At 34.6% G+C, this 25980-nt stretch overlaps 4 protein-coding genes and 1 long non-coding RNA gene across 8 annotated transcripts in view; 2 read left to right on the top strand and 3 right to left on the bottom strand.

Annotated features, from left to right (window-relative positions):
* The first annotated feature begins 2395 nt into the window (after positions 1-2395).
* LOC111499722 (probable serine/threonine-protein kinase PIX7) lies at positions 2396-6044 on the top strand. The gene is given in 11 exon segments (XM_023151370.1): positions 2396-2704; positions 2815-2903; positions 2990-3239; positions 3361-4002; positions 4092-4340; positions 4428-4591; positions 4673-4749; positions 4837-4984; positions 5114-5263; positions 5380-5565; positions 5567-6044. Coding segments are annotated over 11 exon segments (2172 nt in total). The 5' UTR covers positions 2396-2541; the 3' UTR covers positions 5621-6044.
* Positions 6045-9858: 3814 nt separating this feature from the next.
* LOC111499813 lies at positions 9859-11392 on the bottom strand. 2 transcript variants are annotated; one of them, XR_002721005.1, is made up of 2 exons: positions 11293-11392; positions 9859-10692 (listed from the first exon to the last, which is right to left on the bottom strand). It is a non-coding gene; the product is annotated as an uncharacterized LOC111499813 (long non-coding RNA). The 2 variants fall into 2 exon arrangements; XR_002721006.1 differs by having other exon boundaries at positions 11237-11392.
* A 565-nt stretch (positions 11393-11957) lies between these two features.
* On the bottom strand, positions 11958-13260 carry LOC111499806. The gene is made up of 2 exons (XM_023151500.1): positions 13056-13260; positions 11958-12774 (listed from the first exon to the last, which is right to left on the bottom strand). Exon 2 carries the CDS (start codon positions 12713-12715, stop codon positions 12380-12382), a length of 336 nt encoding a protein of 111 aa, XP_023007268.1. The 5' UTR covers positions 12716-12774; positions 13056-13260; the 3' UTR covers positions 11958-12379.
* A 1100-nt stretch (positions 13261-14360) lies between these two features.
* LOC111499784 (glutathione S-transferase zeta class-like) overlaps positions 14361-25980 on the bottom strand; it is a 12356-nt gene continuing 736 nt past the window's right edge. The window contains exons 1-10 of one of the 3 annotated variants that reach the window (XM_023151471.1): positions 18248-18370; positions 18051-18141; positions 17844-17900; positions 17577-17662; positions 17417-17488; positions 17115-17168; positions 16858-16933; positions 16191-16252; positions 15590-15649; positions 14361-14703 (exon numbers count right to left, since the gene is read on the bottom strand). In XM_023151471.1, coding sequence (XP_023007239.1) covers positions 14596-14703; positions 15590-15649; positions 16191-16252; positions 16858-16933; positions 17115-17168; positions 17417-17488; positions 17577-17662; positions 17844-17900; positions 18051-18141; positions 18248-18250 — 669 coding nt within the window. In that variant the 5' untranslated portion in view covers positions 18251-18370 and the 3' untranslated portion in view covers positions 14361-14595. Of the gene's footprint in view, positions 14704-15589; positions 15650-16190; positions 16253-16857; positions 16934-17114; positions 17169-17416; positions 17489-17576; positions 17663-17843; positions 17901-18050; positions 18142-18247; positions 18371-21481; positions 21750-22032; positions 22096-22959; positions 23022-23553; positions 23630-23713; positions 23768-24023; positions 24096-24181; positions 24268-25854; positions 25912-25980 lie in introns of those variants that run through there. The other 2 variants (XM_023151472.1, XM_023151470.1) reach the window with 2 other exon arrangements.
* LOC111499807 (60S ribosomal protein L10-like) lies at positions 19670-21417 on the top strand. Its single transcript, XM_023151501.1, has 4 exons — positions 19670-19761; positions 19922-20423; positions 20586-20667; positions 21194-21417. Exons 1-4 carry the CDS (start codon positions 19752-19754, stop codon positions 21260-21262), a joined length of 663 nt encoding a protein of 220 aa, XP_023007269.1. The 5' UTR covers positions 19670-19751; the 3' UTR covers positions 21263-21417.

Consider the following 25980-nt stretch of genomic DNA (forward strand, 5'->3'; position numbering starts at 1 on the left):
ACAGATGTGTTTGTAGCGTCGTATGTTTCTCGGCAGCGGCTCGTGTAGAGGGCAAACGGTGAAAGTCCTTTGTCCTATTCCTCATCAAGACTCAGAGGAGGTGAGAGTTGGTTTAAGGCGGCTTGCTCGCTGAGAAAGGAAGAAGAGACTTGGATTGTCGAAGGGAGAAGACATTGGAGTTTAAGACCAAAATCAACGCTTGTTGGAGGAACTCGAACTCTAGATCCATGAGTGTTTGATGATCGGTTTCGAACGGAAACAAACCAAAGATACGTTCATGGGTTTTGAGAGCTTCTATGGTTTGATTTGTCCCCCACCTTTCATGGTTTAACTCGATTTCAGTTGCTATAAGTTCGCAAGAGGATGATCTATTAATTGACGAAGAAAACAATCAGAGTTACGACCTGTACGACAAAAACCGAACACGAGAAGGGAGGGAGAAAATTTGGCGAGCACAAAGGTGGATTAGATGGTCCGAATTATTTCATTTTAATTTTTAAATTCCTTTGGTCAAATTACAATTTCTTTAATGCAGGATAGATCTTTAACATTTGCTTTGAACGTGATACCGTTAGTTTATTATTTATTAAAACTTAATTTTAAAAGAATTTGTGTATGCAATAAATGGTGAATTATAAGAATATATATCTTTTATAAAATCATAAATAAATACTAATATTTTATTGAGCAAACTACGGTAAGCCACGTGTCATCAATCATAGTTTCTTTTTAAGTTGAACCCCATAATTATAAAACATTAATATATGAAATCATCAATTTTTAATCATATTTTATACATAAGATAATTAAATATTGATATAAATATAATACATTTAACGGCTTTTATTTTTATTTATCTCTAGAAACGACAACTAATACAAGGAATTAAGTAAATCCTTAGTAAGAAATAATAATTACTACGATTTACTATAATTAACATTAACCCATAATTTTTTAAAGTATTATAAAATTAAAAATGGTAAACATTATTATTTCGCTCTATTTTGAACTAATTAATAAAAGATTCTAAAATTTTAAATAAGAAATGAACGTTTTAGTTTGATCAATCTAACTCGATTCAACTGGACTAATTTGGTCCACTCTAACCAATTCGACTATGTTAGCCATTGACTGTGTTGTCTATTGATCGTTGACCGTTGACTGATTTAGTTCAATGAGTCGGTCTTATCCAATTGGACTCAATTTGGTCATTTCAATTCATTTTTCTCTGTGTTTTTTAGCTCATTTCAATTATACCGATATTGACTATGAAGATTTTGAAATTTTTAAAAGAAGAAAACAAACTATTCTCGCATGTTTCATGATTGATTTTTTGTCAGTCATACTGTAATGACTACAAAGTCAATCCTTGCATGTATATGATGTGATTTTATTAGAGACATGTCTTAAACGATATGAGTTTGCATGCAATGCCACTCATTGCACGTATGTGATATGAGATTATACTGTAGTCGTGCTTAATGATATGGAATCACATATGAAGTCATTCATTCCATGTACATGAGTTGATCTACGAGGGTCGTGCTCTGTAGATATGAGCTCACATGAAAATGTCATTTCCCATGAGATGATCTACTAGAGTTGTACCATAAATGATATGAATTATATAAGATAAGGTCAGTCCTCTATGATTGAGCTTACGTACATGAGATCAAAAATCGAACAGTTATGAAGTCATGCCTTACCTATATATGTGAAACAAATAATTGAGATAAGCTCGGATGAGCTAGATTACCAAAACCGTATGATTGAAAATAACTTCAAATGAGCTAGACTATATGAACTCTATGATTAAGGCAATCTCATACGAGCAAAACTATCTAGACAATAAAAGTTGAGGAGATTTAGAATTCCATTAAACATAAAATTTATTTTTATTTTTAATTAGTAAGTTAATTTCTTAAATATGTTGAAAATTTATTCAACATTAAAGTTCAAATAAATATAAAATTAAGATTAAGGTTAAGTGTTTTTTTAAAAAATAAAAAATAATAAATAAATTTATAGACTCTTGAAAGCATAAACTTTTTTCTTTTAGATAAAAGTATAACATCCTATTAAATATAAAATTAAAAATCTAATAATAATTTAAATACAAAATTAAAATTTTAAAGACATTGGATATAAAAATGAAACGTTTAAAATGATTTAAATATTTTTTAAAAAATGATATTTATTAAACACAAAAATAAATAAGTTGATAAATAATAATAATATTAATAAAATGGTATTTTAAGCAAACTATATTTAAAAAAAAAAAAATGATAATATGATGAAGAGAGAAAGATGGATCAGACGGTCAGAGAATGAAAGAGGAGGGAATAATATTATATATAGCGAAGCAGAGGAACAAACCCTTCCAATACAGTTACCCCTAACCTCGAATTCTCTTCCCCATGATTCGCTTCTTTCCTTTTCCACTACATATGCTTCTGCTCTTTTCGTTCTCTAATGGCTTCTTTCGCGCCTGAACTATTTCCCTCCCTCTGAAACCCTCATATCCCTCCCTAAGCGGCGCCGATGATGCTCCTCGCTGACCCTGCCGCCGTCTATGGCGGCTCTGTGGTCGTCGTCGGGGTTAAAATGGATTCTCAGAGTCGGGAACTGCTCACTTGGGCGCTCGTCAAAGTTGCCAAGCCTGGCGATTGTGTCATTGCTCTTCATGTTCTTGATTCTGCCGTTGGTATTTGTCTTTTATTTTTTAACCTCGTTTATCGCGCTTGATTTGGTGGTTTTCTTTTGCCTTCTGCTGACTGTGGACTTTTTGGTGGTTTCTTGTTTGTTTTGTTTTAGTTGCAGAGGGAAATTCGACTTTGCTCTCTCTTGTGAAGTCGTTTGACTCTGTATTGTCCGCCTATGACGGATTTTGCAACCTGAAGCAGGTTAAAATGATTGTGAATCGAGAGTGATTTTTTTTTTTTTTTTTTGGGTTATGAGAATTTTAGTTCGGAATTGGTGTTTGTTTTAGGTTGAATTGAAGCTCAAGGTCTGCCGAGGCTCGCCGGTCCGGAAAATTATTAGACGGGAAGTTGATTCTTACGGCGAGGCTTCGCTAATTCTCGGTACTTCTAAAACTCACCATAGAATCCGTTCGTCGGTATCGGTTGCAAAGTACTGCGCTAGAAAATTGTCGAACAGATTCAGCGTTTTAGCCGTCAATAATGGCAAAGTTATTTTCCAGAGATTAGCGACTTTCCCAATTAAAGACCAGTCTCGAGGTTGGAATTATTTCACTTTTTTTTTTTTAATCATCTTCTTTTTCCTTTTCTTTTAGGCTGTAAATTCTTGTTTTGCGTTTAGTTCATGATTTCCCCTTTTTTCTTTTGCCTATTTGAGCAGACAAGGGTGGGGACAAGAATTGTGCGACCATTGTAGAAGAAATTAATGAATCAAAATCTGTTGGGTTGGCTGCAAACTTTATCAACGGTCACCGCTTACACAAATCTGACTCTGGTTGTAATGATAAAACGGAGAGGGACTCTGTTCAGAGTGCTCTGTCTTTGCTTGAACGAAATGATTCCGCAACTGATTTGGTGGACCAGTTACAGGACAATGGTGTTTGGAATTCATTGGCTTTGGTACCATTTCAAAAGCCTCAAGAAATTTCGAAGTCGAATTCCATTGTCAAGCGAGGATCATTGCAATGGAAATCGAGTTGGTCGCTTCTGCGTCGGATATTTTTAACCAAGCAACAGGTAGAGAAATCATCAAAAAAGTTTCCTATGTTCCAAGGTGTATTACACATACCGAACTTCCAGTCATCGTCGGCCTTGGTTTATCCAGACCAGAAACAAAACAGTTCTGATCAAGATCAGAGCTCCACAATTGATGGGGAAAATGGTGCAGTTGTGCCATATGTGTCCAGCCATGTTTTGGAAAGCCTTCCTAAAGAGGTATTGGATTTAAAGGATAAATACTCGTCCACTTGCAGATTGTTTACTTATGAGGAACTTTTGTTGGCAACTTCTAATTTTATGCCTGGTATGTACCTATCTTTGAAGATATATGTTTATCCTTGTCTTCTGGGACTGGATGTTTCTCTAATAAGTATTTCTGTTTGTGTCTTTTAGAGGATATGGTTGGTAAAGGAGGGAGTAGCTATGTTTACCGAGGGCGTCTTCCTGATGGCAAGGAAATTGCTGTCAAAATTTTGAGGCCATCTGAGACTGTTCTAAAGGAGTTTGTTCAGGAAGTTGAGATCATTGCAACTTCAACTCATAAGAATATTATATCTTTATTGGGTTTTTGTTTGGAGGACAATAATTTAGTTTTGGTCTATGATTTTCTTTCCAGAGGAAGTATGGAAGAGAATCTTCAGGGTAAAGATCTGTGTCTATGTTTGAATAACACTTGTTTGATTTCTGTTAACCGTGTTTTCTCATTGTCAACTGGTTGTTTTCTTTAAGGTTGTAAGAAGGATGTGAATTCATTTGGTTGGCAAGAGAGGTTTAAGGTTGCTGTTGGTGTTGCTGAGGCACTTGACTATCTACACAATTGCAGGGAAGAAGCTGTGATACATAGGGATGTGAAATCCTCTAACATTCTTCTTTCGGAGAATTTCGAACCGCAGGTTTCGTGATATGTTACTTTCTCAAACATATTATCTTTCAAAGGGTTCCTCTATCTGATAATAGTTTGTGTACCCGTTCAGCTTTCGGATTTTGGCCTTGCTAGTTGGGCATCGTCGTGCTTACAAATCACTTGTACTGATGTAGCTGGAACATTTGGGTAACTGTTGCATATTTTATGTTTTGATTCATTTTCTTGAAGCTTTTGATGTGTTTTTGAGAATGCTTGTAAATTCCTTTATGATAGTTATTTGGCTCCTGAGTATTTCATGCACGGAAAAGTGAGCGACAAAATCGATGTCTATGCATTCGGTGTGGTACTCCTTGAGCTACTTTCAGGTAGAAAACCAATCAACGACAATTGTCCCAAGGGGGAGGAGAGTCTCGTAATGTGGGTAAGTTTCAATTTTCTTGGTATGACCTCTACTATCCATATGTTGGGACAATGTGTTCAAGTTGCCATGAATTTGATTGTCTGAACTTCGCTCAAATTTGTTTATGGAACTGATGGATGTGTAATACAGGCAAAGCCAATTCTGATGGAAGGCAAAGTTTCACAATTGCTAGATCCAAGCCTAGGCAGTGACTACAACCACGATCAAATAGGTCGAATGATTTTGGCTGCTACCCTTTGTATTAGACGAGCACCGAGACATCGCCCTCAAATCAGCCTGGTAAGCTGAGTAAATGCACAACCTCTTTGGCCTCTTCTACTTGTCATTGTTTGTCAATGTCATCATTGTTGTTGTTTTCCCTTCCTCCCTTTCATTTGTTTTATTCAAAACTTCAGGTATTGAAACTTCTCCAAGGTGATGAGGAAATAACAACATGGGCAAGACAACAAATCGATGAATCAAACGAATTCGATGCGAGTGACGAAGAACCTCTACCTACTAACATCCAATCACACCTTAACCTAGCGTTGCTTGGCTTGGAAGATGACTCACTTTCTGTTAGCAGTGGAATACAAAGCATTTTCCATAGAGGATTACTTGCAAGGTAGATGCAGCCGCCCTTCAAGCTTCAACTAGTAACTGGTTAGTATCAATCAAACAAATCCAATAGAATTTTCAGCCAAAGTTTAGGTATTATAAACGTCTTAAACTGTTCTTTGTACAAGAAACTACCGTGTCGATGTGCCCCCGAAAACCGTTCTTTTTTTTTTTTTTTTTGTTTTTTGGTGGGATTTCTGAATCTGAGTCTTGGTAGAGAGGTTGTCCAAGGAGAAAGCCGCGAAAGCCCCCTCCTTGACTTGGTGAGGATGCCATATTTTGAAAGGCCTTTGTTTTTAATGTTCATCATAGTCGTTGAAATTGAATTAAAGGAGATGATGTGAAAGACATCTACCGCATATTTGTGAATTTATTGTGAAATTCTGTGCTCTGCTGATCTACTTTGAAAAGTTCATGTGCTGTATTTGCTATTTAGTCCAAAAAGGCAGCCCATTTGTTGAGGGTCCTGTTGTCCAATTGTTGGCCTCTTCTATTTGATGTTTAGATGAGCATGCAATGATTCGTTTTTTCTAAGTTAAATCAAATATGAGAATGATAATAAAATAATTATCAATTTCCTTTAAAAGAAAAATTAAAATAAATTATATTTCGGTAAGTTATATATTTATAAAACGAGGATCGATACAAACTTAGAAACCATTTATATTTAATATATCTAATATACAGAGTATTAATGGAAATCCTTCCCATTAAATATTATTTAATATATTTAATATATTAAATATTATTTAATATATTTAATATATTAAATATTAATTTCAACCCTTTAAATTAGATATATTTTTTATATTTAATAATATCAAATGTACTAAATACTAATTTCAACTCTTTAAATTAAATATATTTTTTTTTCTTTTTGTATTTAATATATTCAATATATTAAATGTTTGCTCGGAACCCTCTAAATTAATTTTACTCCTTTATTTTTAATATATCTAAATATGTTGAATAAAAATAGTTATTAATTTGGGTAAGTTTAGAAAAATAGTTAGTGATTTATTTAGGAGTATTGTTAGTGATTTATTTATGAGTATTTGTTGGTGTTTTCTTCTATGCAAGTACTCATTAGATGTATAGAGATTCACAAAAGCAAATTGAAAAAGGTTCTTCTGATTTAAGACTCTCCCCTCAAGTTGTTCCTTCGTTTATTTGTTTCTCGACATATTCTGATTGTGGGCCCTATCCAATAGATATCAGAGCTAGGATGCCAAAACAAATGCGGTCACCTTAAAAGTCACCAAAGGAAATATGGCAATGATAAAGAGCGAAAAGGAGGAGAGTGTAATGTTTTAGTATCCGTTACACGAAGAGTAATTATGCAACATGGTTGATAAAGATGTGTGTTAACTTACAGTCACAATGCGTGTGAGATGCTATCGAGCATGGTAATGAAGTTGAGGAGCATAAGGATAGGATGACTCTTTCTGTCATCTTTCGAGTAGTCTCAGAAGACTTCCTTGTCATGTTGGCAGGGAAGGACACGCAGCGTGGGAGATGCTGCAAATAATGCATGTGAATGTAGAATGTGTCAAGGAAGCAAAGGTGCAGACCTTGAAGAGTGAGTTTGAGGCCATCCGCATGATGGACGGTGAGTCAATAGACGACTTTGCTATGAAGTTGACGATAATCATTAACGGCATCCATTCCATAAACGACAAACTGGGGGAGATCTTTGTCGTCAAGAAGTTCTTTTGAGTTATTCTCCTGAGATTCATACATATGGTTACCTCCATTAAGTAGTTTGGCGACCTCAATAACATATTGGTTGATGAGGTTGTTGGTATTCTTAAAATCCATGAGTAGAGACTTCGTTGCTACAACGACAGAGAGGAGAATAAACATCTCTTACTCACACAAGGAATGGATCGCACAATTGAAAAGGAAAGATGCAACTGATTCTTCATTTTCAGGTACAAAAGGATATGACAGCCACAACAATGAAAGTAGAGGTCGTGGGCGTGGGCGTGGGCGTGGCTACGGCCGTGGCCACGAACGTCGCAACAAAGAAGATCGTAACAATACTTCACAAACCCATGATAATGCCAACCCCTGGAAGGATAAGAGCATGATCAAGTGCTACGTTTGTGGAAAATATGGGCAACATGCGGTAGAGTGCCGCAACAAGGAGTGGGATGAGGAGGTAAACCTCACATTACATATGATGAAGAGCATGCATTGATTTGGCCGAAAAAATGTCCAACCCATTGAGGCTCAATGAAGAGAAGGTTATGACAAACCTCCTTGCAGACAAAAAAGACCAAATGGAGACCAACATGATCGAAGATTAAGCAAAGTTCAAAGAGCTTAATGAGAAGTTCATTGGAAACGTGAAGCATTGAAACGAATAAATTGTACCGATCCAAGACAAATGATCCATCTTGCTCCAGTGTAAGAACGACGATCAACGTCTATTGACCAAGATATATTACATCTCGAGTTTGAAGAGAAATATTATTAGCCTTAGTCAAATGACAGAAGAATGTAGTAGAATGAAGTTAGTCGGCTCATTCCACAAGATATTTAACAGAAACAAATCCGTGTTGATAAAAATAAAACAGCAAAACCGTATGTATAAAGTACTATTGAAAGACCATCAATATCTTCCAAAAGTATCCCTTGGCGTTGGGAACAAAAAAGGGAAGAAGAAATCGGTGGGTCAGGAGAAAAAGGAACCAAAGAACAGTGCCAAGAAGAAACTATAGGCTACTTAAATCAGCAAAAAGCAACCTACAAGTCGGTTTGTTTCATCAGACTTATCATCTCAACCAAGGAGACCCAGAGGAAGGTCACCAGAGTGTAAGAAAAATGGGATATCAAACTTGTCATCTCAACCAAAGAAGCCTAGAGGATATCATGAAACGTGCTGATATTCTCACCAAGGCCCTAGCAAGGGCTAAGCTTTACAGACATGCAAGAGTTGGTCGAAGTGAAGATTCTCAACCAAAGTCAAACTTACCGGTAAGAATGTGAATCAATAAACTTGACTTGATAAAAATAGTTACTAACTTGTATAAGTTAGGAAAATAGTTAGTGATTTATTTAGGAGTATTGCTAGTGGTTTTAACTTGAAAGTCAAGGAAATTTTTGAGTGTTTTCTCCTTAATAACAACAAAGAGAATTGAAAAGCATAGTGTTTAAGGTTATTCTGCTTTAAAAAACTCTACTCTTAAGTTGTTCTTTTTACTTCATTTATCTATTCAGTATATTTCGACCGTGGATCATATCCAACCGTTGGTATCACTCTCATCTTCGATCGACCATTATATTTCCCTGCAAGTTATGACTGATTTGATTTTATGCAAGTCACAACTGCATTCAGTTCATTGTAAGTCGTGGTTGCATATTGTTCGCTGCAAGTCACGCCTATGTCTTGTTCGAATGTTCGTTATAGTTTCGTGCATTACATTTTGGCATTTTACAACTCGATCTAGTAGGTTACTACATTTCAAGTTCGTGTTTGGTTGGATAAATCGTATGTCCTATAACTAACATGTGTCATCATGATGAGTTTGTTGGATGTTGTGTAATTAAGATATGTCACTGATAATTAATCATAATTTCTAAGAATCATCATCATGTATGAAAAAATAGCATATGATATGAATGTCAATCACATAAGTTACGAGTTATGATCATGCATGAATACATGCTAACGTATCGTATCAATGAACAACTATTTTCTCTTACATTGTGAGATTTCATGTATGTTATGTGTTCAATTCAACATAGATTGACATGTATTATGTGTACGCATAAAATTATGATACTTTATTACGCGTCCATTTTTTTTTTTTTTTTATTTGTTGGTTTTGGTTGTGCGAGTGTACGCATGCCCATAATCAGACCTAGAAAAGTTCGATACTCACCTAACGGGTTCTGTGTCCATGTACATAGACCATGTATAATGAAATAAATGTACATTCAATTTTACCTTGAAAATAAAGTGGACTTAGGTTTTAGGTTCCACGGTCCTACGAGTCGGATAGTAATAGACATTGTGTATATATTTCATCTCCTAACTCCAAAAGCGGGTTAATTATTAGGTATTGAGAACCCTATAAAGTTTACGCGTCTGTTATGGAAGACATGAGATAGTTCATCATAGTTAGCTTCCACATTTAGTCACGATCGTAAAAGTTTCGTTTGTGTTGTAACTATTTTAGGTTTTTTTTAGATGTTCGTGATTGGTATATTATAAAGAAAATTTAAAAAGTAATTTAATTTTTTTTTTAAAAAAAAAGGAAAAAATTGACTAATTTTGAGAGAGCTGAAATTGCGCAACACCATTAAAAAAAAAACATGACCAAATTTTTTTGTAGATATTGTTCCTCCAAACTGAAACTCGTGAGGATCTCTCCACAAAGTTTTCAAACCAATCCTTTGCGTGCAAGACCCTTCATGATCATCCTCCCTCTCACTTCTTCAAATTTTTTCGGTTCACAATTGATCACAAAACAATCTTGATTGCCTTCGGTTCAACTCTATCACGAGCTTTTGATTCATAACGTGTCTAAATGAGGAAGATGGAAGATGGTCACACGAAGAAGATCATCTTTCTAACTCAGGCTTTGAAGCTTTCATCCCTCTTTTGATCCATTGAGAGGTCTAAAACCAAATGTCTTTGGTCGATCCATCAGTTGGACGTGTATTAATATGGATCGTTACTTTCATTCTCTTCCTCTCTGTTCTCAGCGGCGGCGGATGCCTTTTGATGTATGTTACCCTACCTGAGACCGAAAACACCGCGTGGCTACCGGTCGCAGGCTTATCATTGGTCTGCCTCCCTTGGTTCTTTTGGTTCTTAACTTTCTTGTATAGAATCATCTCACGTGCATGTGGTTTTAGAGTCTCCCTTGGCTTAGTTGTGAACGAAGATGCAGCGGCAACAAATAACGAAAATGCCGATAATAATACTCCTAATGAATCCCCTCAAAGTGATGCAGGGTGTCAGGCTTATAAGGAGGACGGCAATCAAAGGCAAAGCAATTCATCATCGAACAACTCCAGAGTGTCTCGTGAAAGTGAAAAGCCATTAGCCATAACAATGGGGTCGTAAAGCTAAAAATTGAGCTCCATTGCAAGCTTTGTTACTATGGAGGAAGAATTAGACCATGAATCATGAATGAATGTCTTATAGAATTTGACTTTCCTCCATTAAAAGTTGCTTAAAATAGAAATCACAACACGAACACATTAGCACATATTAGCAAAACCAGGGAAAGAAAAACTAAAAATTGATCTTGTTCATGTTTCATGAGTGTGTATATATATGATAGTCATGTTGTTCATATACGTCGATCTAAATCTTATTCTGTCATTAGTTAAACAAGTGGTCGAAAAGTGTCTTTTCGTCCATGGCATGTGACCGGATAGGATATAGATAGCTCTTCAATGATTTTAATTTGATGTCTTGAACTCCCTGTAATAGTTGGAATTTTTACATCTTAATTTATAGTGAATGCATATTTTCTAACCCAGATAGTTGTTTCTACTTTTAATTATGACCTTTAGGCATCCAAAGTTTTGCCCATATACATCAAAACATTTCTCTTTTCGAGTATAAGTTCAGTAATTTTCTAGTCGAATCAAAACTGAACCCAATTAAATATCGGGAAATATGCATAATCGAGTTACCTCAAACAATTGGTCAAAGAAAAACGACCAAAATCTAATATGCATAATCGAGTTACCTCAAACAATTGGTCAAAGAAAAACAACCAAATCTATTGGATAAGCCACCAATTACCACTTGAACGACCAATGGTTAGATCCCCACCTGTGCAAATGTCGAACTAACAAAAGTTGAATGAAGAATTCAATCCATCATATTTCCAGCAAAATACTTCAAAATATTTTCTTCATAGAATATCATTCTAAAATAAGGCTGTTCATATATTTCTTGCTAAAAGAATTAAAAAGAGAAGTATTGAATGGTATGTAATTTCACCCAAAACTTGTTAATAGAACAGTTAATGCATAGTAAAAGCAATCTTATCAGTTCTCAAAAAGATCCAATAAAACCTAAAAGTATTCTTCCATTAGCTCTGTCAATAACCAATGGAAAGAACTTTGAACTTTAATGAGAAGTAAAAGTGCCTAAACTCTCAAATTACAATCAGTCTTTCCTAAAGCTTCCTTGCATTGAAGCACGTCGATGGGAAACGATGTGCAGCAGCTAGCATTACCATTTTATTTCACCAAAAACGGGTCCAATTCTGGTAATAGTATCTTCAACAAAGAGGTGAAAAGCTCGAATCCTGTTGAACACAGTAATACTCCCTCCAACAAAGGTCATTATGTGTTAAAAGTAAATTGTTCTTCTGACTCCTTATTTACATTGCACAATTGATCTTTAACTAGAACAGAGCTCTCTCTTTTTTGCCAACAAGCTTTTTTTTCATTGATGTGATGAAAAATATGGAAAGAAAAGGATAAAGGGAAATCCCCTGTGAAAGGAGCTAAAAAAAGAGCTCCATAAGTGATCTTGAACTTATTATCTCTTCCAGCATACAAAAAAATATCAAAAGTGCCCCTCTAATTGAGTTATAAGAAGTCTCACATGTTCAACATTTCAAAAAATGCTCTACCTGAACAAAAATACCAGTCAGAAGAAAAAGAGGCATCAAAAATCAAACTATTCTCCAAAATTTCCACACGTTGGAACTCTTCTCAATTGCCCATGTGATATATATATATATATATATATATATATATCCAACCAATAGCTTATTTTCTGGGTGGGGGTAAGGAGCAACATGAAACTAGTTCAAAACCTGGTTACTGATTGGAAGGAGGCTGTTTAACAGATTGCGAGACTTTTTCAACTGATGCCACTGAATTGGCCGATTGTTTGGCAGACTGTTCGGCTTCATAACGTTGTCGAAGCTTCTCCTGTAGCACACGTACTCGATCCTCGGTCTTCCGAAGCTTTCTCCATCTATAGCCAGTCCAAAGAGCAAAACCACCATAGACAACAATGTATGAGCCCCACACATAAGGATATGTTTCTGCATTCTCTTTGAGTTCCTTATACTTCTCTTCCAATTTACCCAAAAACCCAGAGGAACTGGCAGGAGCAGTTAAATTATCTTCTTCCTTTTTCTGAGCTTCCATTGCCCCCTTCTAGTCCCGAGTAATCAATAAAATGAAGACCTTACTAGTTGCTCAGTTATCTGAAATTTGTAATAGAAGGAACATAGTATAATAATCAAAATCCAAACAATTAAAGTTCATAACAAAAGTTCAGAAAGAGAATTATCCGGATGTCTGTTTGAAGTTACAAACTACACTAGATCTGAAATGTTTACCGAAATTGGAAGTGATCAGAGTATGAGGAGAAATCAATAGGAGCTAATGAACGGGGAATTCTAGAAATGAAATTGTAGATACTTCAGTTGAAGGTTGACGTACTTCAATTTGATCAATTGAAAAGTAAGGAAAAGAGAAAGAATACCGTAAGAGGAGAAGAAAGTAGTCGAGAGCACGACAGCGGCTTCAAGGCTGCAAGCTGCAACAGCGGTCAGTCGCCGGTCGCCAGTTGGAGGGCTCCGGCGGATTCGGGAGAGCTGAATGAAGGAAGAGCCGATCGACAGAGAGTTAGAGAGGGCTGAATTGAAACGGAAAAAGATTAGGGCACACCAGAGACCAAACCAATATTGAAGTAATTTGAATTTTGAAAAAAAAAATTAATTACAATATTAGATTTCAATAAGTCTTCTTTATATTTATTTATTAAGAAAAAATATCTATTTATTTAGTTTCAAATATTTAATTAAAATTGTAACTTAATTTGAATATATATTTTAAAAAATTAAAATTCTTTTTAAGAGTTAAAATAAATAAATAAATATATATATATACACAAAAATATATTTTTTAAAATTAATAATAAATTCAGGTTAATTGGTTTTATACATTTTTTATTTTTGAAATATCTAATAAATTAGTTACGTATTCAAAATTTCTAAAATTAATAAATCTATTTTATATAAATTTTTGCTTTAATAGAAATAATTGAAAGGACTTTTTTTTTTTTTTTTTTTGGCAAACAATCTGAATTCTATTTTATTATATCTAATAAAAACACTGGAAGGAAAACAATATATTTATTGATTTAATTTTTATTCATTAATATTTATATTATAAATAATAGGCGTTCAAGTTTTATACTTTTTAATTTATTTAACAGTTAATATTAAAACTTTCCACATATGAATTAGTTTATAAAAAAAATTCAAAAGAAGATGAATACCTTAATATATCTTTCGTGGAAGCCTTGGAGAAAAAATAAACGGTTACCGGAGTGTTACACGGTTACGTGGAGTGTTACACGGTTATTGGAGTGTTACACTCTTCCTCTTTTCGATCTTTTCGATCTTTATCATCGTCATATCATCCGACGACTTTGTATGGTCATGACATTTGTTTTATAATATCCTAGATTTGATACTAAAGGATGGTTTTGACCCAAAATATATTGAAACAAATAAACGAAGTAAAAAAAACAATTTGTGGGGAGAGTTTCTTACTAGCAAAAACACACCAAAGTTGCAGTAATCTTGATCTTCGAGGTGTATGCCAAACGAAAGAAATAGTTGTTCGAACTACAAATCAACTTCCATTTAGAAAAATCTAAAAATATAACATTATGGCATTTTAAACTTAATCCAAAAATCCTAACTTCAAATAAATTCTCAAAACAATGAATCTGAGAACTAATTAATAAATCTGTCATTCTTACTTTCAAGTAAAATGCGTGTAATGCGTGTAATGTGTGTACAGTTGCATATGATCTTAAAAAGTCAACATTGTTTCTTTATTACTACATCATCAAATCTAAATCTAATTTGGGGAAATAACAAAAAACATGAAAGAACCAAAAGAGTTGAAAGTGATCCAGAAATGGAAAATGAAAGCAGCATATTGATATTCACAAACCATAAACTTGTGCTCTAAAATTTATACTTCAAAACACATGAAATTTACTGTTGATCTTAGCTAGAGCTTTGAGGAGCATCAGGCTGCTTTGATGGCTCTGCATCTTGAAATGCTGCTATGGCATTGTATTCATCATTCAACCTGGATAAAAGTGGAAATTTGGACTGCAAAGAATGTTCAAGATAAAAACTGGTCAGCTGGAGCAGAGAGAAAGGAATAGATAGAAATGATTGACACTACATTAGCAAACACATACAAATCATGACTACATAAATCTAGTAAGTGCATTAAAACTATACTAGCTTCTAATGGTTTGTGAAGAGCCTTTCGAGTACTCTTTTGATACGAATAGATTAATAAATCGTCATCCGCTAATAATTTAAACTCGATCGCAGACAGATGATTAATAAGAATGATATGATCCGAAATTTGCAATGAAAATTGAAATGATAAAAGAAAATTCAATATCTAAGCATTTCAAAAGGCCTAAACTTCCCCAAAATAACTGCATTCCAAATTCTTCCCATCCCAACGATCCTAAGTGAAATTACAAGTTTAGTTCCTAAATTTTGAGAGTTGGGACTACTAGGACCCAAACTTAAAATTTATCCTATTTACAAACACTTTCTTAAAAACTTTTTATTCAATGAGAATTATGCCCTGTTTTCAGTCCTAATAATATATCTAATAATTCCCTTAATATTCCTAGAAAAGCAATCTTCGTTTCCTCGGTAATCAGGGAAGTAACCATACTATAGGCTGATAGGCTAATCAGTCTCCAATTCAAATAATAGCAATATAGTACTTCCTAGTTCCGACTGCTCTCCTCCTTTCACTTCTTAATAAGGTTTTAAAATATAAATATATGAAAGATATCTAATGAAGGTGCAAATTAAAGGCCAATAGACGTGCTTAAAAAATATTGAACCAATGAAAAACAAAGTATTCAAGGTGTATTAGTACTTCATCGTTAACAAAGCTATGCAGAGAGATGGGACAAGTAAGCTCTATTTTAAAACCAGTACATGAAATTTTAAGAACCAGTAATACCATGTCAACACTGAATCTATTAATGGCGCCATGAATTTGAGGAGCCAAAAACACGTCCGCCTGCAAATGATAAGAAATGGCTGATCTCAATAGATGCATAAAAGAAGTTCGATATATACTATAGTTCTGTAAACTCAAAAAATCTGTTTTTCTTTTTTAGTTAAAAAAACAACTTTCATCAATAATGAAGTCACCAAAGGGAGAATAGGCCATATTGAAGGACGCCTAAGAACTTACATAAATGCACTCCAATTGGCACCAATGTCGAAAAGAGAATAATTATAGAAAGGTTTACAAATGAAAACTCCATTTGAAGACTGTACTAATCATCACCCTTCCGACAAGATATTAACTTTTAACACAAGTATTTTTCACCAAACACGCCAAGAAATCTATTTTATTATTGCAATGCTGCCTGAATTGTAAAATAGGTTGGGTTCTGTCAATACAGTTTCATAATAGACCACAATAAAAGTTTTGGCCACCATTCAACCTGAGGGCAAACCGCAAGATGATATGCAGATGAGATAATCACTTAGATTTTCTATAAACTGCTACCATCTGTATCATGGATAACTCTTGAGAACAAACTTAAACTAACCAGAAAGATTTCATCTCCAGTAGCAAATTTTCCAGCATGAGCTTTTAGCAGCTTTTCAAGTGCTGAAACACACAGAAATGCAGAAAAAATTAATGATAATAAAAAATATATAACTCATTCAGCTATATACATATTAAGATTTGAGAGAGCATGAGCTTTTAGTAGATTTTCAAGCGCTGAAACTGAGTGAAACACACGTCAATGGAAGAAAAAATAATTCTTTCAGAAATTATACTAATTAAGAGGTGAGACAGCTGCGGTTTTAGCAGATTTTCCTTTTCCTGTCTCAAGTTGAGGGAGGGTTAATTGAAGCTGACTGATGACAATTAACACAACTAGACGTCAGTTATGTAAATTAAGACTGCACACCATCATTGCATGTCCTACATCTATTCCATGTGCTAAGTTTGTCTTTCGCAGGAAATTTTGTTGAACTGGTACAGTGTAAGCTTGTCTAAATTCAGTCTAAGTTGTCTAACTTATCATGCACCATGTCCTTACCTGGTCTGATTATATAAAAGAGATTGATGTATATAAATGATTACTTACCAATTATGAGGATAAGAATCAACAGTTACTAATCAGCAACCATTTGTTTTTCAACCTTTGTACCTTACTTGTCCAAATAAGTTCTTAATTCTTATGTTTCATCGCAACTCAAGCTTACCTGCAAAGCCTTTTTCAATGACACGTTGAACCCAATGAAGTTTTTCCTCTGGACCAGATTTTTCCTCAATGTACTTCTGTAAATTGAGAAAACAGTTCATTAGTAAATAAGATTAAAAACCTCAAAAATACCAAGCAGAAGGAGGAAACAAACAAGTGAATGGAAAACATCATATATATAAGATCAAAACACAATGAGGGGAAAAACAATAAAAGAGCATCAAATCAACTAAATGCCAAAAGAATGCATGTGCTCACCAGAACAACTAGATTTTGAAGAGGCTGTATGCTAGAAGAAACAATGTTTGCAGCCTGAGAAAAAACTTAAAGAAGTTACTTTAATGTTACATACAACAACGGGTAAAAAAGAATCCTTAGGCTCCCTCCATTGCGGTCCTTCTAGCCACATAGCTTTATACAATTGCAATTTCCACAAATAGATATTAGTCCCCAGCCCCCATACAAACTAGTCCCTCCCTTGTTATTTTGGCGCATTTCTTGCACATTTGCAAGTATCAAATGTACATTAATCCCAGACATGATTAACAAATGCAACATACCTGATAATTAACAGCTCTTTTACTCAGATCACTTGGCAACAGAGGATGCTGAGGATACTTCTCCTCTAAATACTGTATGTTTAAAACAAATACAAGCGATCTGTTACAGCTACACAACTGAAAACTTATCATAGATAATTTGGAAATGAAAAGAACAAACCATTAATATAGCAAAAGAGTCGGCAATAACGATATCCCCATCCACGAGAGTAGGTACATAACCGATGGGATTGATTTTTTCATATTCTAAACATCAGGAAAACAAGGACAAAAACAAAGTAAACGGAGAAAATCAGCTTCAACTTCCTTGAGAAAGAAATTTAAAAGCAGAAGACGATGGTAGAAGAATACAAACTTCCTCAGAAACAAATGAGTAAACGTAGAAAACCTTAAATCCAAAATACAGAAAAGATAGCATAACCATTACCGGGAGTGAATTGCTCTCCCTTCAGTAGGTTAACTGCTTTGTACTCAAAATTTAGCCCTGAAAACAGTAACAACAACAACAATCAGAACTAAAGAAGAAGAAAAAAAAAAAGCAATCTCAAACAACGAACAGCGAACAATCGATTACCAGACAGAAATTAAAACCATGAGATGAAAAGAGAAGAAAAATGGAGAAGAGATGAAAGACCTTTCAAGTTTAGGGCAATTCGAACACGTTGAGAGCAAGAGCTTCGCCAGTACGAGTAAAGCTTCAACGGAGGCGACGCCACATTTTCAGTCTTGAGAAACAGAAGATGAAATCAAGTTAGCTGAGGAAATCAAAGTCGAAACAAAACAAAATCAAATCGAATGAACAGTAGATGGTGAGAGAAAGTAAGGATCAACCATGGTGATTTGATCGATAGAGAGTCCGAAGAATCAGAGATGGATGAGGTGTTGATTGAGAAGATATCTTTCTAGTTCTAATTCTTTGAATAGATTGACATCTCATCCCAATGCCTAGTTATTGACGGAAGAAAGTTATTTAAACGTTTGTGACATTTTTATTTAATAAATGACATTTTTATTGCCGGACGAGGTATTGAATTGAATACAAAATTCATTAAATTCTGATATTCATGTGAAATATTAATCTTCTCCATTAACAAATTTATAAGAATAAATTAAATATTTCGTAGTTTAGTTTTATACAATTTAATTCTATATGATACCCCACTCATATAGAAAGTAAACTGTATCAATAATGTTACCCAGATAAAACATCCAACTTATTCATATACTATAAACCTTTTAAGTTATTACTTGAACATGATGATTTTGTATGTTAAACCACATACGGTTTAAGTTTACATTAAAAATCTTAGATTTTTCCTACAATGAATATTATTTATTTGTAAATAAAACAATCAAATTGATGAAATATGTCTATTTAATACTTTTCGCTATGCTAGAAAGGAGTCAGAGTGATTCTGTAATCGCCACTCCGAGTGTTTGATGGACGTCATCACTTCGTTGAGCATATTTGAATTACATGTCAAATTGTATGCTAGATTCAAGAGAATGCTTACATGGAATATGTAATTATGTGCTTAGGATGCATGAATGTTTAGAATATGATTTTCATGCTCTAGGCGATCGGTAGTGTGATGTCCCACATTGGTTGGGGAGGAGAACAAACCACCATTTATAAGGGTGTGGAAACTTTCCCCTAACAGATTCGTTTTAAAGTCTTGAGGGCGAGCCCGAAAGGGAAAGTCCAAAAAGGACAATATTTGCTAGCGGTAGATCTGGGTCGTGTAGAGTATCTCCCTAGCAAAACAAGCATGAACCAAGTTAAGTTTAGGGCGGTTTTAGAGTTGACATAGGTTAGTGCATTTTCAATCAATCGAGCACTATAGAATCGTAAGCGACGAGTAGAGGTATAGACTTGAGTGTACCTAGAGGTTGGATTAGCCATGAGGAGTTAATCCCGAATGTCTTGGAAATGAGAGATAAGATGTAACCACCTAGACACGCCCAAAGGACCTAGTAGACTTCCACTATAAATATGACCAAGAAAGTTCAATCGGCTTGATAGTAGGGTGAACGATGTCACTGGAACCCGTAAGACCATTGAGTATAGAAACAATTTAGGGTGGAAGCTAGATTCTCTAAACCAGTCTAGAAAAAAGATTAGGGACTACAGCTGAATTTTCTATCGTTTTCTCCTATTATTTATATTATTTGCATTTGGGCCTTTCCCGGCCCGTAAATACTGGGCCTCTACAAACTGGGCCTCTACAAAAGTTTTCTTGTCATCTTTCTTTTAAAAGAATCTAAAACCCTAATTTTCGACCTAGCAGGTCGAAGTTCGCGTTCGCAGCAGCAGAGGGACGAGGGGACGAACGCCATGGGGAGAAGTAATTGTCTTTCCTCTGCCTTCTTCCATTCCCTTTACTTTTCTAGTGAACATTTTTCATCCTTAATGTTAGGATATATCTTTGGTGAAAAAGCTTTGTTATCTGCAAATGCCGATTGATTGATGATTGGTTTTCATTATTTTTGCATTTGATTTTCTAGGACCTGCTAGATGTTATCGTCAAATTAAGAATAAGCCCTACCCAAAATCGCGATTTTGTCGTGGTGTCCCCGATCCCAAGATCAGGATTTATGATGTTGGAATGAAGAAGAAAGGTGTTGATGAATTCCCCTTCTGTGTTCATCTTGTGAGTTGGGAGAAAGAAAATGTATCCAGTGAGGCTTTGGAAGCAGCTCGTATTGCCTGCAATAAGTATATGTCGAAATTCGCTGGGAAGGATGCGTTTCATTTGAGGGTTAGGGTGCATCCTTTCCATGTTCTGCGAATTAACAAGATGCTTTCATGTGCTGGGGCTGATAGGCTCCAAACTGGAATGAGAGGTGCGTTCGGTAAGCCCCAAGGAACTTGCGCTAGAGTGGACATTGGTCAGGTTCTTCTTTCTGTTCGTTGCAAGGACAACAACAGCCAACATGCTCAGGAGGCCCTTCGCCGTGCTAAGTTCAAGTTCCCGGGTCGTCAGAAGATCATCGTTAGCAGGAAGTGGTATGCCCCTTAACTGGGATTTAATGTAGTTTCAGTTTCCATAGCCTTGAATTTCATGTGTGCACTTTTCAGAATCGTTGTTATTTGCCTGGGATCTGATGGGAACCTTTTGTTATTTTATTTGATTGAATGTTGATTATTCCAAATTGTTTTTTTTCTCAGGGGATTCACCAAGTTCAGCCGAGCTGATTATCTAAAGTTCAAGTCAGAGAACAAGATTATGCCCGATGGTGTTAATGCAAAGGTTAGCGACATTGTGGACAACTATATAATTGCTTCTCTGTTCTAATTGTTGGAAATGGATTGAGCTTTTTTCTGTTTGTTTGTTTATAAAAGCACGATATATGAGAATGAATCTAATGGTAGTTAGGAGAGGCTACCTTTTCTTTTCTTCAGAATAAATTTCGTTGCATTAAACTAAAACGATTTAGTGCCAAGTATTTATCCATTTATTTATCTTTTGAGTTAATATATTGTAAAGTAGGGGTTTGAACCGTAGACCTCTAGGATGGTAATAGTCTTCTCTAAGTTTTGCTCGGGTTGTCTAGTACTCACAACATCCAATACAAGGTCCAATTGAATCTAAAGAAACGTATGGCACGTCTCTAAGACATACAACAAAGTTATTCACTAGATGATATGAATGGCTTTTCGGTTGGGATTTGTGTCATAGGATTATATCTTTGTAGCATAAGCTTATATATTTCTTGGGTCTTCATCACTTATAAGCAGCAACAATATGACCAAAATATGGCTATTGGACTGTGCAGCTTCTTGGATGCCATGGCCCTCTAGCAAACCGTCAGCCTGGAAGAGCTTTTCTATCTGAAGCTGCCTAAGCTAAGCTAGTCGATTTTGTTGATTTTAAATTGATATGGAATTTATGTCGACATTAGTACCATTAAGTCTATTTGAACATTGTGAAATGAGGGAGTTTCTGTTTGCCTGGGTTTGTTACTTTTTGATATTTTTAATGAAACTTATTTCTTTACTCTGTATTAGCTTGCAATTCTGACAGTTTTGATTTAATTAATACCTAGTTGTTTAAGAGAAACATCAAACTGAAAGCCAAAAAGCTTTCCTTTATTATACTAATTCATGATAATTTTTACTTGATGATTTCACGAGAACTCTTTTCAAAAGCACCAAAATAGTTCAAGATGATCCAAAATACACGACCAACACTACAAATCCATGAAGTGTGTATTGTTCATTTTAGGCAGAGGTTTGAGAAGGAGCATCAGGCTGCTTCTCTGGTGCTGCATCTTCAAATGCTGGTACCTCCTTGTATTCCTCATACAATCTTGACAGAAGTGGAAACTTGGACTGCAAAACAGTATTGAAGTTCAAGAACTGATCAGCAATGAACCTGCATATTTTGTTCATATTTGTTTTTATTCTTTTGGAAGTTTCCCTTTTCTTTTCTTCTTTTTAACTCATCTTAAACCCAATCAACATAATTAGCTAAATATATAGTAAATACGAGCTCATTATCCTTCTAAATTTAAAAAATGTTACACGATTAATAAATTTGACCCAACCATAAGAACTAAGTTAGTCGTAGAACTTTACTTGAGCAAATGAAAATTTTATGAGAAGGAATTAATACCATGTCAACATTGAATGTCTCAATGGCGCGCGGTAGAGTTGAGGTGCCAAAAATAAAGTCCGCCTGCAAATGATAAGAAATAGTTGATTATCAAACATAATGACGTTTCAAACTTGCACAAAAGAAACTCAATATAAATTACTCTTATAAAGAAATAATACGTTCTATGATGATGAGGTGTTTCAAGTGAAGTTCGAGTAGACTTGGTTTAATATGGCTAATCCATGTTTGCTCTAGTCACTTGTTGATAAGGAAAAACGTACTTGAACTTCGCGTAATAAGAACAATTCATTTATGTGCTTGGAAGTATGAGAGTAATCTCGTGCTCGAGGGAAAACTTTTCTACATGTGGTTATCTAGTCTCAACCTCGACCACTTTTTTGGTATGGTAAACTAGTTGTTGACCACCACTTTCTACCTTGATCAAGGCAGAACTCGTTGCAATATAATACGCTATGACATAAAGTAGTAAAAATTCCTAGAAAGCTTTCTCACATTCATATTTTGATGCTCGATCTTGGCTCAATCTCGGCCTCTTGTCGAGGCTGATGGGATCTAGGATTCGACCAAATTCCTTTGCCTTTTCCTTTCCTTTGGGTCTCGGAGTCCTTTAATTTCTTTCCCATTTGTTTGAGTTGGGCTTCGTTTTATTGGCTTGGTTCCTTATGTTTTTCCTTCTACCTTGTTCTCAAACGCTCAACATCCACTCATAAAGTTCAACTAACACTCGATTAAATTAATTATAAGTTTACTTTTGAACTTTCAGATTCATGTTAAATAAACTTTAAATTTTTATGTTTAATATATTTTGCAAAATTAAATAGTTACTAAACCGAACCTAAGATCAAGAGTGCTTATCAACAAGACGATATATACCTGAACATATGAGACCATTACTAAACTCAAAGTTGAAACTATGAAACTAACCAGGTAAATTTCATCTCCAGTGGCAAATTTTCCAGCATGATCTTTTAGTAACTTCTCAAGTGCTGATAAACAAAAAAAATGGGAGAAAATATAATTAAAAACTTTCAAAAATTACTTAAAACCCCATCCAATTTCATGATATTTAGAAACATAGGCGTGTACTCGTTCATTTTGAATATGGTATAATAATGTTATGTTATGTAACGGCTCAGATCTACCATTGTTCTATTTGGGTTTTCTCTTTCGGACTTCCCTTCAAGACTTCAAAACGAGTCGGTTAGGAAAAAGTTTCCACACCCTTATAAATTGTGTTTTGTTGTCTTCCCAACCAATGTGGGACATCACATGTTATTTTTAAAAGCCGGGTTAAATTACAAAATTTAGCTCCAAAACTTTAGAATTTTTGTTGATTTTTTTAAACTTTAAAAATTTTGAGTATTTCAAAGATTTATTAGACACAAAATTGAAAGTTTAATAGTTTATTATATTAGACACGGACTCGAAAGTTCATAGTTTATTATATTAGACACGGACTCGAACGTTGTCGCCATAAAATTTAAAAAATTAAAAAAAAAAAAAAAACTCAAAACTTACCTAAAAAACCTTTTCCAATGATCATATGAACCCAAGAGAGTTTGTCCTCTACACCACATTTTTCCTCAATGTAATTCTGTAAATTAATATCCATAAGATTTCAAACCTTAAAAATAACGAAAACATACAATAAAAGACATCACATCAACTAATCACTCACCTCAACAATTAGGTTTTGAAGAGGTTGTATGCTTGAAGAAACAATATTTGCAGCCTGCGCATATTCAATGTTCCATACAATAACGTCCATCAATTATTTGAGAACTTATTTCGATACTAAGAGAGTCACATTACGACGGTGTTATTAAACAAGTTGTTCAATCATATATCGATTAAACTTAGATTAAGAAAAAATCATTAGCTGTCGTAATGATATATGGGAACCGAACCTTCAAATCTTAGAAAATATAAACATAACGTTTTGACTAGTTAAGTTATGTTCATGTACAAATTTAACACGTGCAAAATACCTGGTAATTGATAGCTCTTTTATAAAGATCACTCGGCAACAGAGGATGGTGAGGGTACTTCTCCTCTAAATACTGTAACATTTCGAAACTAAAAAAACTTAAGATCTAGTAGAAGATTTATTAGATATGTTTATCATATACGAAATCTAAAGACGAACCATTATTATAGCAAAAGAGTCGGCAACAACGATATCGCCATCCACGAGAGCAGGTACAAACCCAACAGGGTTGAGCTTTAGAAAGTCTAAGCACCCCAAGAACATGGAGGAAAGAACCAAGAAAATTAATTAGCTTCAACTTTGTTTATGATTCAAACATGAATTCAAAAGGACTAAATAATGAGAAATGATCTGTAATTTGATCTCGGGATGCTACAAAACATGTGAGGAAAAACACCTCTCCTAATGTCACTTTTAAGGTGTCGGGAGAATGAAACGTCGTCATCATGCAAGACAACTTCTCTCGATGTGCTACTTAAGGTGCATTGAGAAAAGTGAAGGAGAAGGCGTGTGATACCAAGTAAAAGAGAGGTACATCGAATGAACTGAGATCATATCTGAATGAGTGTGATTCTTAGAATAGGATGACTAAGAAAAACTTGAAAAAAAATTAAAAATTACTACCTATACCAACAAGATAGATTTTCGTTTTTTATTCATAACGTTAAATTTGTTTTGTTTCGAACAATTTTATGTTAGGTGACCTCTACACCTTTCTGACTAGACTGACTCTCAGGGTCAATCTTCTCTGGAGCATGCTGCACAACCGCTCATTCGTCCTAACCAACTAGTTGAATCTATCTCTCAACAATTCTTTTCTCCACTAAGAACCCCTTCCCAACCAGTCCGCCCGATCGATTTTGTAAGACTGACTAATTCAAAGGGTGAATCTTATCCAAAGTTGTCGGAACGAATCATTTGTTTTATCAGAGAACCCAACTACTCTATTTGAAACAGCTCTCAGAGATCTTTTGTTCCTTAAAATTTTTACTATAATACATGTGAGCGAAGACAAAACATACTGATATGTGTTGGTTTTTTAGAATAATCTTCACAGTAACTTGATTATGTTGTAGAAAAATGTCGGAATTCTATGTCAAATCTAAATTTCGATTCCTAATCTAAATCCTGAGCACAAATCGTTACTTTAATGCAATTTAAAATATCTTCTATTTTGTACCAATTTTATTTGGGTACAACCACTTTTTAATGAAAAAAAATAAAATAAAATAACAAAGATCTAAAATTAATTTTATTTTCATCAAACAGCTTTTGTGGTTGCCAATAGTCCAACATTTGCCGACATCGTTTATCCAAACATGAGCAGGCTAATACCTCGTTTCTGTGGACGACAACTAATTAGCTTTGCAAGAACCAACTTTGTACGTCCAAAAGACATGCTCAAACATCTAATGTTAATGTCGATGTCGGTAGATATTATCTTTTTTGAACTTTTAGTTTCAGACTTTCCCTTTATATTTATTAGGGAGAAGTTTTTACACTCTTATAAATAATGTTGGGAATTTTCCCTCAATGTTTTTAAAACAGTCTATTAGAGAAATAGATTTACACACTCTAATAATAAATAATGTTTCGAGCTTTCGTTTAAGATTTTTAAAATGCGTCTGCTAGAGAGAGATTCCACATCCTTATAAATAATATTTTTCGAGATCTTAGATATCATGTTTCACTTTTTCCGTCTTTGATAACCCACTTTGGTTGTTTACTCTAACCATTAAAATTGGAACAAAATTGAATTGGTTCCATATTGAACCAAAACAGAGGAAGCTTCATAATAATAAAAGGATTAGAAGCATAAGATAAAAACATACCAGGATTCAAATGCTCTCCCTTCATAAGATCAACAGCTTTGTACTCAAACCTTATCCCTGACCAAAAATTAACCAAACAAACAGGCGAAGAACAGTAAGAACATAACAAAAAAAAAAAAAAAAAAA

This window comes from Cucurbita maxima, unplaced genomic scaffold (assembly GCF_002738345.1).
Source record: "Cucurbita maxima cultivar Rimu unplaced genomic scaffold, Cmax_1.0 Cma_Scf00027, whole genome shotgun sequence".
NCBI classification, from domain to species: Eukaryota; Viridiplantae; Streptophyta; class Magnoliopsida; order Cucurbitales; family Cucurbitaceae; genus Cucurbita; species Cucurbita maxima.

What these genes read in the sequence shown, in the direction of transcription:
- LOC111499806 (XM_023151500.1), bottom strand. Translation starts at nt 12,715, where the DNA reads ATGGAAGCTCAGAAAAAGGAAGAAGATAATTTAACTGCTCCTGCCAGT.
- LOC111499807 (XM_023151501.1), top strand. An exon ending in ATCATCGTTAGCAGGAAGTG is followed by an intron (nt 20,424 to 20,585) that starts GTATGCCCCTTA and finishes TTTTTTTCTCAG; the next exon opens with GGGATTCACCAAGTTCAGCC. An exon ending in CCGATGGTGTTAATGCAAAG is followed by an intron (nt 20,668 to 21,193) that starts GTTAGCGACATT and finishes TGGACTGTGCAG; the next exon opens with CTTCTTGGATGCCATGGCCC.